This window comes from Rattus norvegicus, chromosome 19 (assembly GCF_021556685.1).
Source record: "Rattus norvegicus strain SHRSP/BbbUtx chromosome 19, alternate assembly SHRSP_T2T, whole genome shotgun sequence".
NCBI classification, from domain to species: domain Eukaryota; kingdom Metazoa; phylum Chordata; class Mammalia; order Rodentia; family Muridae; genus Rattus; species Rattus norvegicus.
Window position 1 is genome coordinate 35,564,777 of NC_141552.1, and position 16,093 is coordinate 35,580,869.

Below are 16,093 nucleotides of genomic sequence, written 5' to 3' on the forward strand. Positions count from 1 at the left end.
TCCTCTGTGGCAACATGGATCACAGACATCAATGTCACCAGCTGCAGCAGAACCATGGACCCCAACACAGCCTCAGTGCAGTACAGGCCACTCATATCCACACGGTCTCTGGCAATCTGGACCATGAACACTATTATGGCCTCCTGCAGTAGCACAGCTTATGGACATCGACATGGGCCTCAGACATGGCAGTCCAGACCACAGACATCCACTTCTACCTTGGGCTTCAGTGTGGCCTGGGCAGTGAACTATGGAATTCAACATGGCCTCCGGGGGCAGCATGAGGTCTTGCAGGGAGGTCTAATCTAGAAAATACTCAGACCTGCTATTGTTGCTCAGAGCCAAGGCGATTGTGCACCTGGGCAGCTTGTTTGGGGGTTGAGTCTATGAAAGCTGCTGCCCTCCACCCTGTCAGCAATGGCATTTCCCATCCACTGCACTTTCTCTCACACCTGTCACCACCTTCATATCTCTAGTTCCCGCTCTCTCCACTGCTCACTCACCACCCCATTCCTTCACCTTTCCCGCATCCACCACACATTTGTTCACCACGGCTGCACTGCAAACTGCAGTGCCTCACAGTGAGTCAGGGGATGTGTGTAGCTAGGCAGGGTGTCTGGGAGCTGCCTCCTGGCTGTCACACTTCCCCACCTAAACCACCTCTGTACTTACAGCCTGTGGGCAGTCCCAGTGCCCACGGCTTCTGTGTCCCAGCTCCATGCTGGGTGCTGGCCCATGGCCCAGGCCCAGCCCTCCTCAGTATTGACCTGATTTAACAGGAGCTCCACGCTGCTGCACATCTCCCTGTCTTTGGTATCAGCCTCCCATGGCTCATAGGCACAATCTTCATGTCTTCAGCCTGATGGCTGAGAAGTAGCAGCGAAGGGTATAGGTTTGTCATTCTCTGTCATCTTTCTAACTTTGTGAGTCATCCTTTCCATTGTCACCCTTTGGAGCCTCCATGGGTCTCCCAGACTCCTCAGAGCCCCATGGTGGGTGGGTGCTGGCAGCCACTGCAATCTTTGTGTTCTCTCTCTCTCTCTCTCTCTCTCTCTCTCTCTCTCTCTCTCTCTCTCGTGGAGATCCTTCGCATTCTTGCTTGTACCTGGATTACAGGTGTGAGCCACCATGCCCGGCTACAAACATTTTCTAAAACATTGCATCTACTCTCTTAAGATACCCAGGACTGAAAGTCCGAACACTTAGCACTTGCTCTATGCCTGGGACAAGAGACTTTCACAGGGTGGCAGATGTGATGACTGCCACATGCACATGCATACGTGGCACACTGCATTTTACTCAGGCACAAAGGAAAATGGCATCTGACATTCTGAGGAAAACAGAAAGTGCCAGCAAATATGCCAAGCACAGTAGGCTCAGGCTCAGAGAGACGAATGTCGTCCGGCCATTCTCATCTTCAGACCCTGTGTTTGAACTCCAAGACCAGCATGCTTAATTCAAATGTGTGTAGAGACCAGGAAGCTAAGAAGGGTTACTACAGAGGAAGTCTTAAGGCAGGGAACATAGGACACACAGAATATGGAAGCTGGGGAATGGAGAGAAGGGGTCTGGGGAGAGGGGAGAGGGGAGAGGGGAGGCTGACAGGAAGGGTTAACCTAAACTAAGCACATATGAAAATGCCCTTATGTGAGCCTATTTTAGAGGTAAGCTGATTAAAAGAATATAGTTTAAAATCCTGGTGCCAGGTGTGGCTTTCCTCCCTACAAGTTGTTGGTCTGGATGCCCTGGAGGCTTCCAAAATAACACAGGCTCACAGGCTATTGTCACTGTGCCTGGTTGCCCACTAGAGCTAGACGGTGGGACACTGTTGCTAAAGACGTCACACACTTCAGAGCAGAGAGAAATCAGACTGCGGCTGAGCTCCCAGGCTCCACTCTGCTGGCTGGCTTTCATGATGCCTGGAGTGCTGTGGAGGCTCTGGGGGAAGAGGCATCAACAATCCCCACACAGCTGGGGCCTCTGTGCTGTGGCATGATGACTGAGGGGATCGCAGCAGGTCACTTTTGGATTGCCTATGAGGAGAGGAGCACCATGCCTGCTACTGTGAACCTGGTCACAGCTGCGTGATCACAACCCTCAGGCAGAGCTCACTGCTGCTGCTTTGTCAATGGACATGCCGAACCCTCTGCTGAGCACTTACATTTGCCCACAGATTAGTGCTGTTCACAGCCTTTGTCAGAGAAACTCTGTAGCAGGCAGAGACTCACATGTGACCAAACTGTTGAGAAAAAATGATGATTCGGCCCTAAAACAGAAGCCAATATCACCCAGCCTACGACTTGGGGACACTGCAGTAGAGGAGTCTGACCTAACCTAGGAGCTGGAGGGTGGGGAGGAGTGCCAGGAAATGCTGTTCCAGACACAGTGGCACAGCTGTAGAGATGCAGAACTTACTGTAGGCATGGTTTCCTACGCTTCATCACAACTGGGAGAGCAGCTCTTGAGGTCCCATGTCTCCAGGGGGACCACTAACAGTTAATGGGTGCTGCTAGGTTGTACTGTTTTTTTCTTTGCTGTTTTTGTTTTGTTTTGCTTTGTTCTAAGACAGGGTCTCACTAGGTAGACTAGGCTAGCCTCAAATTCAGAGACCCGCCTGCTTCTGTGAGCTTTGCCTATGAATGTCAGTACTAAAGGTGTGTAACAGCCAGCAAGGGGGTGTCACTGTCTTAGTGTTGCTGTTGCTAAGTTGCCTGTGACTCAGCAAATCCCCCACCAATGCTTGCAGAGGCTCCCTGACTAAACTCAGCGGAGGAAAAAGAGGAGGAGGAAGACAGGAAAGTAGCACTGTGGAGAAGAAGGCGTCAGCCGGGGAGGTGGGGCTGTGGGCGGGGAAATGACCAAAATCCATTACATACATGTGTGAAATTGTCAAAGAATCAAGTAAGTTGTGAAAACACAACTGCAGTTGCACAGTGAAGAACCAAAGCCATCCTTATTGGTTGCGCCCCACTGCCAAGTTACTTTTGAAATGGGGACATGACTATTTCTAACATACTACACTGAAGAAGAAATACAGCCATATATATTGTTAAAGGTCCTTTAAAGTCTAGAGACTCACAGAATTGTTAGAAAAAGCTAATTTTCTTACATTGTGAAACATTTGCAAAGACCAAACTAAAACAAAAGCGCATCCTTATGTATGAAGTACTAAAGAAGGTGTCAGAGACTCAGAGAAGCAGACTGTCCTATGACCCAGACCCAGGTGATAATCATATGCCTACGGGAAGAGAGAAGAATAAAGGAGCTTGGTAAGGAAGAGAAAACAAGCCACTCATCCAGGACTAACCCTTCAGAAGTCCGCTGGCCAACTGTGACTTCTCACCTTCGTTCTGACTGCCAAGGCCACAGACTTGATGTGACAACTTCAACATAAAGGCATTTAATTCCCAAAATGGGGAAAGAGGGGAAAAGAAGAGAAAGGAAGAAAGGTGAGAGGACAGGAGAATGGTGACTATCTTAGACCCAAGGCTGAAGAACAAGAAGAGTGAAGAGACTCAGGCTCCCAGTAAGCAAGGGAGAAAGTGGCCAATACATGGGAGTAACTGATCAATGTGCAGAGAGCTCAGTCTGTGGCTATAGGACAATGCCCTCCCTCAGGACAGCTGGAGGATTGCCCAGAAGAGTCAGATAACACCTCTGCCCCCTGAGAACACCGTGCCGAGTGCCAGCATTTTATCTCACAACATGCCCCTGTCAAGGAGGGACAGAGAGGAAGTACAGGTCACTGACATCACTCAAGACGTACAGCTGACACTGGATGAGAACACTGTCATAAGCAGCAGTCCTGATCCTGGGCAGGAAAACAATCCTAGCGATTATTTCCACATTACTTCAAGAGAACAAACACTGAGATTTGTAGTTAAACAACTTAATAAATGACTATCTGTATAACCAGCTGTTCACTAAGCTGTAACACTACACTTTCCAAATTCCCGTCTTGAAGCCCTGGCCCCATGAGAAGCAGGGCCTTTGGAAAGTACTAGGGTAAGCTGAGGTCACAGTAACCTTAGTGAGAGAACAGCTGTCCACAGGGAAGACTTCCCCAGAGCCAAATCAGCTGATACCAGGACCTTGAACTTGCAGACTCAGAAAATAAAGTTGGATTATTTAAGTTGGCTCTCTATGAGACTTCACTACAGCAGCCCAAGACGTCTAAGCACCACATAACAGGAAGTGGGGAAGCTACAAGGGAGGACTTTTGCTCTGATAAACATTAACACAGAAAGTGTGACAGTTTGATGGGACAACTGAACTTTGAGTTATGAAACTGGAGCACTGTGCCTCACCCCCTTTCTCTCAGACCTAATCAACAGAGGTTAAGACAGATAAGGACACTTCACTTCCTCATCTCCCAGCAAACACTCTTCAAAACAATGATTTTGGAGTATGCCAAGATGATGCTAATGAACCTGGGGTTGCACTCACCAACTCTCCTGCATTGCCCTAGCCTGTACTTATAACACCAGTGACCTTCTCTGAGTACCAAATATACGTATCCATATACATATCTACACACACCTCTAAATATGATAAATCCATGGAGGCCATCTTGGGCATCAGAAGACAGGATTCATCTGAGTCATGGTTGCTCAGAGAATGCCAAAGCAACATTGAAGGCAGAGCCGAGGAAGGCCTGATAGCACACTTTCCCAAGGGTTTTCTCCTATTAAAGCCTGACTGACAGGCCTACAGAAGAAAGCAGTTGATTGCAGGTCTTTACAGTAATGGCCTGTCAGGAACTTGATCTATTTCAACATGAAAGCTGGCACACAGATCAATAATGAGACAGCAAATCAAATCATTATAAGGCTAGGATAGCACTCCTGTAGCAGGCTGACTTCGCAGTGAGGTTGAAGATGCGCACTGGCAGGCTTAGCCTTGGAGAGAAGAGAAGACACAGTGCTGCTGGTTTAGAGAAGCAGCTGGAGCAACGAGTGATGCAAATCAAGAAACCTTGAAGAAGACTCAGGAAGGTTAAAGCACAGATAAACGTGTAGGCAGCAAGTGGGAACTGAGATGCTCTGTGATTAAAGCACGTGCATTCAGCCTGCCCTACTGAATGCTGGCATTTCAAGAAGAATATGACATGAAATTCTGACCAGTTAATGTTTAATCTTGATTAGCACTAAAAGAAAACAATAATTGAAAGAATTCAGATAAGAATAACCACCTGCCATGTTGGCATCATCTAAAGAAGCAAGCAAACAAACACGTACGTTCTCTAAATCTTCCAACTTAAAAAAATGCAGTGAGTATCTTAGAAGCAGCTACAGGTTCAACAAATTATAAAGAATTTGTCCTTTAAAAACTGTATTGGATAATTAAAAATGTTCCAGGGACTAATTCAAGGCAACCTTGTTTTATAAGGAAACATAATGAGTATATGTTTGCTCCTGCCAGTAGCCAGCCATTAATAAAGGTGTGCATACATGGGGGAGGGGATCACCTAAAGGATCTTAGTGAAAACTGACTAAGCATTCGGTAAATAAGAATATGTAAAAAGAGACAAAAGTGTGGAACTGGAGTCCCAGGGAGGAAAAGCCACGCTGTGCTGAGATTCTCCCGGGCTGATTGATCAGAACTTCCTGATGTGGCACTTTGCAGTAGACTTTGCAAACCCAGAGCCACAGGATGCTGGTTCATTTATTCACTGTCCACAGCGGTCCCTGACTTAACAGCCCTCGTTAACATCCATTCTGTTTGTTGTTTTGTTTTGAGAATAGGCTTTACAGTGCAGCTCTGGCTGTCCTGGAACTCACAAAGATGGTCCTGCCTTTGCCTCCTGCATGTGGAGATTAAAGGCAAATGGCAGCACAGGGCCGCAGCATCCATTCTTGACAGACCAACAGCTTCCACCAATCCACAGGGTAAAAGCACCATCAGCTGCTGCCTGACACCCGCAGCAGAGGGTTCCAAACCTGTCTACCTTGTGCCTGCCTCAAGGTTTAGAGCCTTGTGCTTTCACTGAGGAAAATACAGGTTTTGGCTGTATTTGGAACTATATTGACTTATGACTTTGTTTTGTTCTAAAGAAAGCTAATATACTTCCTTCCATGGTGCTGTTCCGGGCAATCTGAACCCATGTTCTTGGACCACAGTCACACTTATTTTGGCTTAGAATAAACTCTTGTTTTGGGGTTGAGAGCTGTGCTGTGCCTCACCTATAGTCTTTTCCTCCTCAGAGGGGGTTTCACAAGGTCCACAGACTGAGTATTACTTATGCCTGTTCCTGCCTGCTACAGAAATAGCATTCTAAAACCTTTGTAGGAATGCCATGAACAATCACTGTGGGCACAGGCTTGGGGGAGGTTTCAGGATTTGACATATGTTTCATAAGATTCAATTAAGAGACAGGAGGTGAAATCATGCCAAATCAGATAACCACGTTGGGATTCTGAGTTTTTTCTGTATGTAGTACTTTGGGGGTCATTCCAGTGGACCCTAAAGGAGGACCAGTGTAGGCTGAAAAGGACTGCTCTTCCAGGATGTGTCTCCATCGAGAGCATAAGGCTTCTCTGAAGCTAGATCAGGAGGACCTGTGTGTACAATGTGTTTGAGGTAGAGGTGTTTGAGATGTTTTGCCTTTGAATTCTTGAGATTTTTGGTGCCTAAAAGGAATTCCTCAGAAGAACCTGTTTTCTAAATGCCACAAGGAGGGTACCTCACATAGCAAACATTAGTCATGATGCTGCAAACTAGACTCAACCTCCTTTTCCAGACTGAGCAGGCCAAGCAGTGACTGAGCGATCCTGAATCTTGAGTCCGTGACCATGGGCATATTAATTTCACCACTCTCTGCTGGCTTGTCTATAAGCTGGAGGTTTGCAAAGGATTGCTTATCTATCCCCGGGGCTCAGAGGGTGGTGAGCTCTAGTGTGCACTGTTCTGTTCTCTAAGAACAAGGAAGAGTACATACATGTCCAAGGCAGTCTCATGACACGGTTGCAGACCTAGGACTCAAGTTCAAGTCTTCCTGTGTGACACTGAGTTGCTATCTAGAGAGGTGAAGCAGAGGGTAGGAAGAGCCTCACTGCAGGGGATGCAAACTGGCAGCTTACGATGTGCACTCATAGCTTACAGTGTCGGGGCTCCTTAGGGGAGATGAACAGCAGCTCTACTCACTTATACCCCACCATTTCCCCTTGCTGACTTACTGAATGGCCCCATGCACCCAGTATGTATCCACTAATCAGGATTTGAGCATCTACCCTAGGTGTACAAAGAAAAAAAGACAAAGTGTGGTTTTCTGAAAATTACTGCTTCAAACTGCAAATAGTGACCTTGAAAGTATGGCCAGTTAATCATTTAGGCTCTTGTTATACCTTGACTAGCCAGACTGATCTATCAATGAGTAGAAAGATTTAGAGCTTCTTAATGTGTAGTTAACACGACGAAACTCTCCATGTCAGAGATAATTTCTAGTATTACAAGGAATGGACGGACAGCTTGCTCTAAGACCCTTACTCCATCTCCTGGAGTACAGAAGAGACTGAGAAATAGTTTGAACTCATACCATTTCTTGTCACATAGTAAGTAAAGGTGTGAAATCTCATTTTGTATGTTTCCATATAACCTTGGACATTCTCGGTTTATAGCTTCATGATGGTGTGAAATTAACATGAGTTTAATGGCAGCCATATTTCAAATTTTGAATTTTGATTGTTGTCTGGACTAGTGATGTACGAAATCAAACTTTCTTGTGGTTCTGGGTAGCAGGGGTGAACTATGGATCCCAGCCAGCAACATAACCACAGGCCAAAACTGATAGCTTACAGTGCACACTCACGGCTTACAGTGCACACTCACGGCTTATAGTGCACACTCAGGGCTTACAGTGTACACTCACGGCTTACAGTGCACACTCACGGCTTACAGTGCACACTCACAGCTTATAGTGCACACTCAGGGCTTACAGTGTGCACTCAGGGCTTACAGTGCACACTCATGGCTTACAGTGCACACTCATGGCTTACAGTGTACACTCAGGGCTTACAGTGCATACTCAGGACTTATAGTGTACACTCAGGGCTTATAGTGCACACTCACGGCTTACAGTGTGCATTCAGAGCTTACAGTGCACACTCAGGGCTTACAGTGTGCACTCAGGGCTTACAGTGTGCACTCATGGCTTAGAGTGTGCACTCACGACTTACAGTGCACACTCACAGTTTACAGTGTACACTCATTGCTTAGACTGTGCACTAACAACTTATAGTGTATACTCATCTCTTACAGTGTGCACTCACGGCTTACAGTGCACACTCACAGCTTACAGCGTGCACTCATAGTGCAGCAGAGAGTATGGACAAGTTACTATTATCACATTAATATCTGAAATAAAAATTAAAATGTTGGAAAGCAACAAATGACACAAAGGAACATATATTACTATATTAATAAAGGTACTTGCCCCCATGTCTGACAACCTCAGCTCAGTCCCTGAGACTCACACGGTGGAAACTAACTCCCATAGTTGTCCTTTGCCCTCCACACGTGTGCTGTAATGTAAGCCAGTGTCAGTAGTGCCTTCTGTTACCACGCCTGCTCTCCGTCTCTGAGCACTGCTTTTGCAGTGCCCTCTCACTTGGAAGTATGCAGTTACGTACACTCTCTCTCTAAGGGTAAAACAAAACAATTGCTTAAACCCAGAAGAACTGATCTGGGAAATGTAAAGTTTTTGAATCAACTGTCCAGCGGCCAGCAGAGCAGAAAGCATACTCATTCATACCTACATCCCCACTCATTCACACCCACATCCCCACTCACTCATTCACACCCACATCCCCACTCATTCACACCTACATCCCCACTCATTCACACCTACATCCCCACTCATTCACACCCACATCCCCACTCATTCACACCCACATCCCCACTCATTCACACCCACATCCCCACTCATTCACACCCACATCCCCACTCATTCACACCCACATCCCCACTCATTCACACCCACATCCCCACTCATTCACACCCACATCCCCACTCATTCACACCCACATCCCCACTCATTCACACCCACATCCCCACTCATTCACACCCACATCCCCACTCATTCACACCCACATCCCCACTCATTCACACCCACATCCCCACTCATTCACACCCACATCCCCACTCATTCACACCCACATCCCCACTCATTCACACCCACATCACCATGCACCTGCAGCCATAAACAGTAACTGTAAATTCTTCCCCCAGTTCATGACTTTATTTGCTCAGACGTCAAGCAGAGGGCTGTGGATCATGGCGTGTTTATACACCGCCTGCACATGCTTCATGGGTTGCTTTAGCCTCTGAAGTATTTCTGTCTCGCATGGAGCACTGAGGCAGCTGTGGGGCAAAGCAGGAGAGGACCAACACCCACTCAGGGCTCAGAGCTTTTCCCCCTCCTTGTGCTTCTCCCTGAAACCCAGGGTTGGGGATGTTTGGACCACGGGCGCCTTCTTTCAGTTTTTCACCAGAACTTGAAATAGTGACAATTCTATGCTAGGATTGGTACAAAACGGATGTAGAATATTCTTAAAATGTCAATTTCTAATTGAACTGTGTCTCCTGACAACAGTTTTGCTAAAAAATCATTTTTGCCATGGCTCATCCATTTTATTTTTAAGAATTTTGATTTCGCTGCTATGCCTCAAGTGGGAAGTAAATACAGGTGTGGATGCCTTTCGGCCACTGGCATTCATTTCTTCACACCAGCAGATGGTGCTTCCTTCCAGAGCATGGAAGGAAGAGGCACCCCTCCCTGAACACCCAGACACGGCTTTACCCTGAAGTAGGTGTCTGCTGAGGATCCCTTGAACACATCCCCACTCGGACTGAAGCACTTACCCAATTCTGATTTTCAGCATGCCACTGAACAGCTCGGGGTTGTTGGAGATGATCCAGCCAATATGGATGACCAGCTCTTGCTGAATGACAGCCTCCCTCTCATCATGGGTGTTACACTTATAATAGATGATGTTCTTAATCACTCTTGGAGATAGTGGATTAGAGATGACCTCCTCTTCGTGTCCAAAGGCACCTAGGGTTACCTACAAGTGCCAGAATTTGACTGTTAAAAAATCTCCTAGCTACAAAAAAAGGCTCAGGATGACTGGCAGGCTGAAATTGCTCTCTGTAAGCTAGGGAGTTAGTCAGAACTCCTGATACTTATTAAAATGGCTTTCAAAGTATGACTCCCACTGGAGTCCATGATGGGTCAGAGTCTGGTCTAAAATGTAAGGGAAGTGAAGGTGAGTAGACATAAATAACTATTATTTGGGGGCGGGGGTTAGTGCTAGAAAGTCCCTAGAGGAACCAGAATGCATTCAATGATTGTATTTTACTATACTGTTCAGCATTTGGGATCTTCTGCTCCTTAATAACATTGTAACCTTTCCAAAGTCAGGAGGAAGGCCATGTCGTTCCTGCACTGCCCTCACTTATCCTGATCACGTTAGGCGCACATGGAGGGTCGTGATCCATGATACTAGATGGTTCACCTACGGAATGAGTGGGACGGCTGGCTGCCCACAAGCCTGCGAAAGGAAAGAGCTCAAAGGGGAATGGTACAGAAAACTCAAAGCAGGAAGTGTGGATAGAGCTGGCAAGAGAATGTCTAATCTCCCCTCCCTGCCTGCAGCTGCTCCTCAGAGTCAGCTATTCTTGCGTCCTCCTCAGCACCTCCCATCTCCTCTGTACACAGCTCATAACTGTTGGAGGCAGGAAAGACAGCACCTCAAAGATGTGCTTTTCCAGAGCTGAGGGATAAGGACTCAAACAGTCTTTCCAGTGTTGTAATGGGCTCGAGTAAGAACAGGCTTGGTATAGTAGCAAACTTCTAGAACCAGTTCTATTGTGTTGGAAGCTGAGGCAAGAGGATTAGGAGTCTTGGCCAGCCTGGGTTTTAGAGAGAGAGTGTGTGTGTGTGTGTGTGTGTGTGTGTGTGTGTGTGTGTGTGTGTGTTAGATAATTACTGGTTTATTGTACATTGACACCAACCAGTAAGTATGAGCAGGATTACTTTGATTAAAATACCACTGTGAAGAAAACAGAAGGCACATAATTAGCTCCTAGAGGTAATGGCTACTAAACTACTTTATTCTAGAAAGCTTGAGACAGTTTACAAGTCTGAGCAAACCACACCACTTCAGGCTGGAGCAGATCTTCTAAAAGAGCAAATGCACACTTTGGTCTATTTCCATTTCTTGGTCTGTGAAGGGATGAGAACCAGTCAGTGAAGAAACTCCCACATCTGGTCATTAGGCTGAAATGTTGGCATTTTCCCTGGGAGATGTAGTAGCCTGGTGGACAACAGTCCAGCCAGAGCTGGAGGGCAGGCTCTGAGGCGTCTGCAATGGGGAACAGGGTGGCTACAGCCTCCTATGGATATAGTCAGGAATGGATAAGATGAACCCAAGCCCACAATTCTAGTGTCAGGCCAGTGACCCTCACGCTCTAAACCTATGACCACCAGTAGTGGAATTGGCTATACTTCAGTGCTGTGGGGACTCAAACCAAGGAGAAACACATTTTCCAAAGTCCGGCTAGCTTTCACAGTTGTAATGGCCGTGGACGACTCTAGCTACAGATAAAAGATTCTGGTAATAAAAGGTACTGGTTAAATGACTTCCTGTTCTTTGAGACAGTGGTTTAAAGCTTACCTCCCAATATGGAGCATGGGGAAACTCTATGGAAAGTAACTTTTTCTCAGTAATTTCTTATGGGTATAATTATCTTTAATTGTTAAACAACATCATAAGAGAAGGTAAATAACATTATTCTAACATCCCCATAGCTGGGTGTCTGGATGAAATTACTTTAATCTTAATTAAAATCCATGAAATATGAGCAATTAGTTGATGGTATTGAGGAAGGTTAAAAACTCCATTATTACTAAAGCATACTGTATTCCTAGATTAGCTGTCAGGAACACACAATAAACACAGACATTTCCAAAGTACAGACAGAAAGCAAACAGATTTTCACTCTAATCAAACAATAAATCAGCCACATGATTAAAGATCACAGAGAAAGAGCAGCAGCCAACACCACATGCACAGCTCAGCCCAACCCATTTCCCATCAAGGCCTGTGGAAAGGGGCACAGGACAGGAGAGAAGAGGAAGGGGGAGGGAGGGGGAAGGAAGGAGGGAGGGAGAGAGAACAGAGAAAGGGGTGGGTTGCGAGAGCTAACTGTGGATGGCCCTGCCCACAGCAGTGACAGACTGACTCTGGTGGGTAGAAGCAGCTCTGGAAAGAGAAGGCCTGATGGGTGAGGGCAGTGAGGGATGTAAATTCTGCCTTTTCTTGAACATTAATGAGTTTCTTAGGAGTGCGAAGGGAGCGATCAGGTGGAGTGGAAGCAAAATGTCTTCTGTGCTCTGCACCTAGCTTTGCCCTGCCCATTGCAAGCCTGTCTGGGTGCCCCAGGAGGCACATTTTCTACACTACAATCTGCACTGAGCTCAAGTAAACATGGGGGTTGAAGTTATAGCCCCAAGGTGCGGGACAAATGTGAGATGGCCCACTAAGCGCTCTGTGGCGTTCAGACTATGTGTGCTATCTTTTTTGCTGGAGGAAAGAGACTTGGAGAAACTCCCAAACCATTCACTGGTAATCAATCTCTTTGTGAGCAGTCTCTGACACTGACCTAAGCAGATGTGAGTGTCCTAACTAGAAACTTGTGTCTTCGAGTGTGAAAAGCAGATACTTACCTGTTTGCCCTGCACTAAAACATTAGTAATGGATGGGGCCAGGCTGTCCACTACTTTATTTAAAAGACTTGCTGCACGGCGTACAACCGACCTGAGGGCAGAGAAGAAAGCAGGCCAGATCTTCACAAACAGAAAAGAAGGTGAATAAATGGTGCCCTTGACTGGGAAACCTTAAAATGTATACAGTTGGGTCCTCACATGATAGAGAAGGAGCTGTCATTAGACATGACCCTTGAAAGAAGACCATCCAGGGAAGGCCATGTCTCACACTCACCTCAGCCACCAAACTGTGGCAAAGGGCATCACTGATGCCAAGATCAATTTCAAAAAAAAAAAAAAAATAAGGGAAAGAAAAAGCAAGAGGCCCAAACTATTCTTTTAATGAAGATGGAGAGGAAGCCATTAGGGGGTATTCTGCTTCATGTTAAAAAAAAAACTCACAAAAAGCTTCATGTGCCTGTGACTATGTTTCTCTCGGCAATATTTTTTAACTATGTATGTAAGTGACTGTGTGTGTGTGTGTGTGTGTGTGTACACATGTGAGTGCTGGCGCCTGTGCAGACTGCAGCCAGATTTACCAGCGTTGTGACTGTTAGCTGCTAGATGCGAGGAACTGAACCTGGTCCTCCGGAAGGGTGGTGTGTGCTCTTAACTGCTGGGCCATCTCTGAAGCCTTGAGTGTCTTTGGTACCTGAGTGATTGGGGACTCAGCACTGAGTTTCAGAGATGAATCCCCCTCGCTTTCTTTCTTGATAAAGACAGAATGTTGGGGGAAGGAATTCACACTTCTATTTTTACATTTCTGAAAAAGTCTTAGAATGTAGAGAGAACAGATTTATACCCCCCAAATTACACCACATGCAATATATAAGACATTTCCCCTCAAAAGTAAAAATTTATGTGAACATTTAGAGAGAATAAAATCAAAATGAAGGTTTGAAAGTACCGTTTTTTAAATTTCAGCTTAACCACAGAAATTGACCTATAACAAGCATTTATATTTCTTAATTACAACATGAAAGGGCTAGTAGAAAATCAAGCTGATAGCTGACCAAGTTAGTGAAACAAATACTTCCCATTTCTAGAGAGACACTTTTATCTAATACTTGAACACCAAAAGACGCAGATAACCCTTGGAACGCAGATAAACCCACACATATCAAGCAACTCGAGTTTCCCAAATTCTGTGCATGTTACCTGTTTCCCATGTACCAGAAAGGTGGTAATGTGCGGGGCTATAGAGGAGGAAAATTTCTGGGTAAATGCAGCCCCGTACCGCACAGCCAGCCTGGGGGCAGTGGAGAGCCATAAAAGGGAGAATAGAATGAATAAAGCTTCCAGGACTTTATTTGCTTAAATATAACAGTCAGCATTTCTAAGTTTGCTACTCAGTGGTTTATCAAAGACATAAGTATTATGCAGAAGCAAGAACTGGTTTTGCTTAGCCCGAACAATACTATAGGTACAGTGAAACACACTATAAAATTATCTACTGACTGCCCGTATCACTGCACTGAGAACTTACAGTGGAAATTTGAGATATCTAAACTGGGTGTTTACTGTTTCTCTAGTCAGCAAGAGTGATTTGCCATAGAGTAGAGATGAGGCACTATTTAGAAAATGTGTGCAGTCCCTTACTTCAGGGAATAGAATCTCGAGGTCTACCACGATGGGTTTCGTAAGAAACTGCTCGAGATGTAGCTGCATCAGAATGCAGAGCTGCACGCTTAGGCACACTCTCCTCACTGTGAGTTTAAACAACTTGATTCATGACTCCTTCAACTTAAGTGATGAGATAGTCGCCTTTCATTATTTTTGCTTAGAATTAGATGGTCTTTCAGGACCTTCTAAAGGTTTGCTAAACAAGATGAAACTTCAACGATCCGCCTTCTATTTTTGATTATGATCCTAGCCTTTAACGGCTAAGCCATCTCTTCCCCCAGTGGAGGAGTTAGAGAAAGGACTGAAGGAGCTGAAGGGGTTTGCAACCCTAGAGGAAGAACAACAATATCAACCAACCAGACACCCCAGAGCTCCCAGGGACTAAACCACCAACCAGCAGCATATGTAGCAGGGAATGGCATTGTCTGGCATCAATAGGAGAAGTCCTTGGTCCTGTAAAGGCTCATTTCCCCATGTAGGGGGATGCCAAGGTGTTGAGGTGGGAGTGGGAGGGTGGGAGGGGTGGTACTCAAATGTAGCAGGGGGAGAGGGCATAGGAGAGGGGGGAGCAGGGAAAGGGGATAACATTTGAAATGTAAATACATAAAATATTCAATTAAAAAAAAAAGATCCTCCTTGGGACAATGTGGCATATCAGAGTCATAGTTCTGTCATCCCAGTAAGGGCTTTCTAGGCTCAATCCCTGGGGAGGTTTTTATTTCCAGTTATTTTTCTTTAGTATCCTGTGACATAGGAATACTTTTTCTTCAAAAGTAAGAAGTTAGGCTGCCATAACTTTAGAGTGTAAACATAAAAATTATGATGAGTAACATCTGTAAGAATCAAATGTTATCTTTAAGCTACTGAACATAACAATACAGGAATTAAAACTAACAGGGAAATTCATACAAACCAAAGCTTTTTGCTGCCAGCTCTTCTGTACACCCTCTCAATGTGATCAGACACAGTTCCTAGACAGAGAAGAAGTCTTCACTGAAGAGAGCTCTTAACTAAATGGACAACTTTCATTTTAAAAAAAGAGAAAACATTCTTGTTTTGAACTGACTACTTTAAATCTGTAACTCAAGTAAGAAGTGTGTATTCCTAGCACCTTTACTACATGGTATGGTTTTGAAAATTCTATTTTTTTTAACTGATATGTAGCCTAAACTTTTAAACAAATACAAGTATTATTTTACTTTTCAACAGGAAACAACACATTGAAATTAGTCAACTGAGTAAAAGCCTACTTTTTAAATGGAGGCGCCTACGGCCCAGTGCCTCTGTGAGGCTACAACCATTCCAACACTCTGGTCAGCACAGCCTCTGGCTCAGTCCCACTTTGGCCATGACTCACATGGGCTCTGCACTCTTGACTGGTTTTCTCAGGAAGAAGCAATATGCCATAACTGAGCATCAAGAATAAGGATAAGGAAAAGATCTTTAAACATTTTCTCTGTTATTTCTACAGTCTTAATTCAGAATAGTTACATCCTGGTTCTATAGGTGCCTGCAGAGTATGTCCTGGTTCCACAGATGCCCGCAGAGAAGCTGGGCCTGGGGTGCGTGCTGTGTTCCGGGCTACGCAGCAGGACAGGAGTGCTACAAATGCAGGACTTGCCTGGCCCACAGACTGGGTCAGAGGCTCGTGCGGGCAACTTAAGGCGACCTCAAAACAAAGAGCACTAGCGGAGATGCAGCTCAGTG

At 45.6% G+C, this 16,093-nt stretch overlaps 1 protein-coding gene across 9 annotated transcripts in view; it reads right to left on the reverse strand.

Moving 5' to 3' along the window:
* Positions 1 to 16,093, reverse strand: part of Phkb (phosphorylase kinase regulatory subunit beta) — a 195,669-nt gene that overhangs the window by 33,443 nt on the left and 146,133 nt on the right. For 5 of the 9 annotated variants that reach the window (XM_087594802.1, XM_087594801.1, NM_001414933.1 and 2 more), the window contains 3 exon segments: positions 15,300 to 15,357; positions 12,725 to 12,815; positions 9,859 to 10,061 (listed from right to left, as the gene is read on the reverse strand). In XM_087594802.1, the coding sequence (XP_087450928.1) occupies positions 9,859 to 10,061; positions 12,725 to 12,815; positions 15,300 to 15,357 (352 nt within the window). 9 annotated transcript variants of the gene reach the window in all.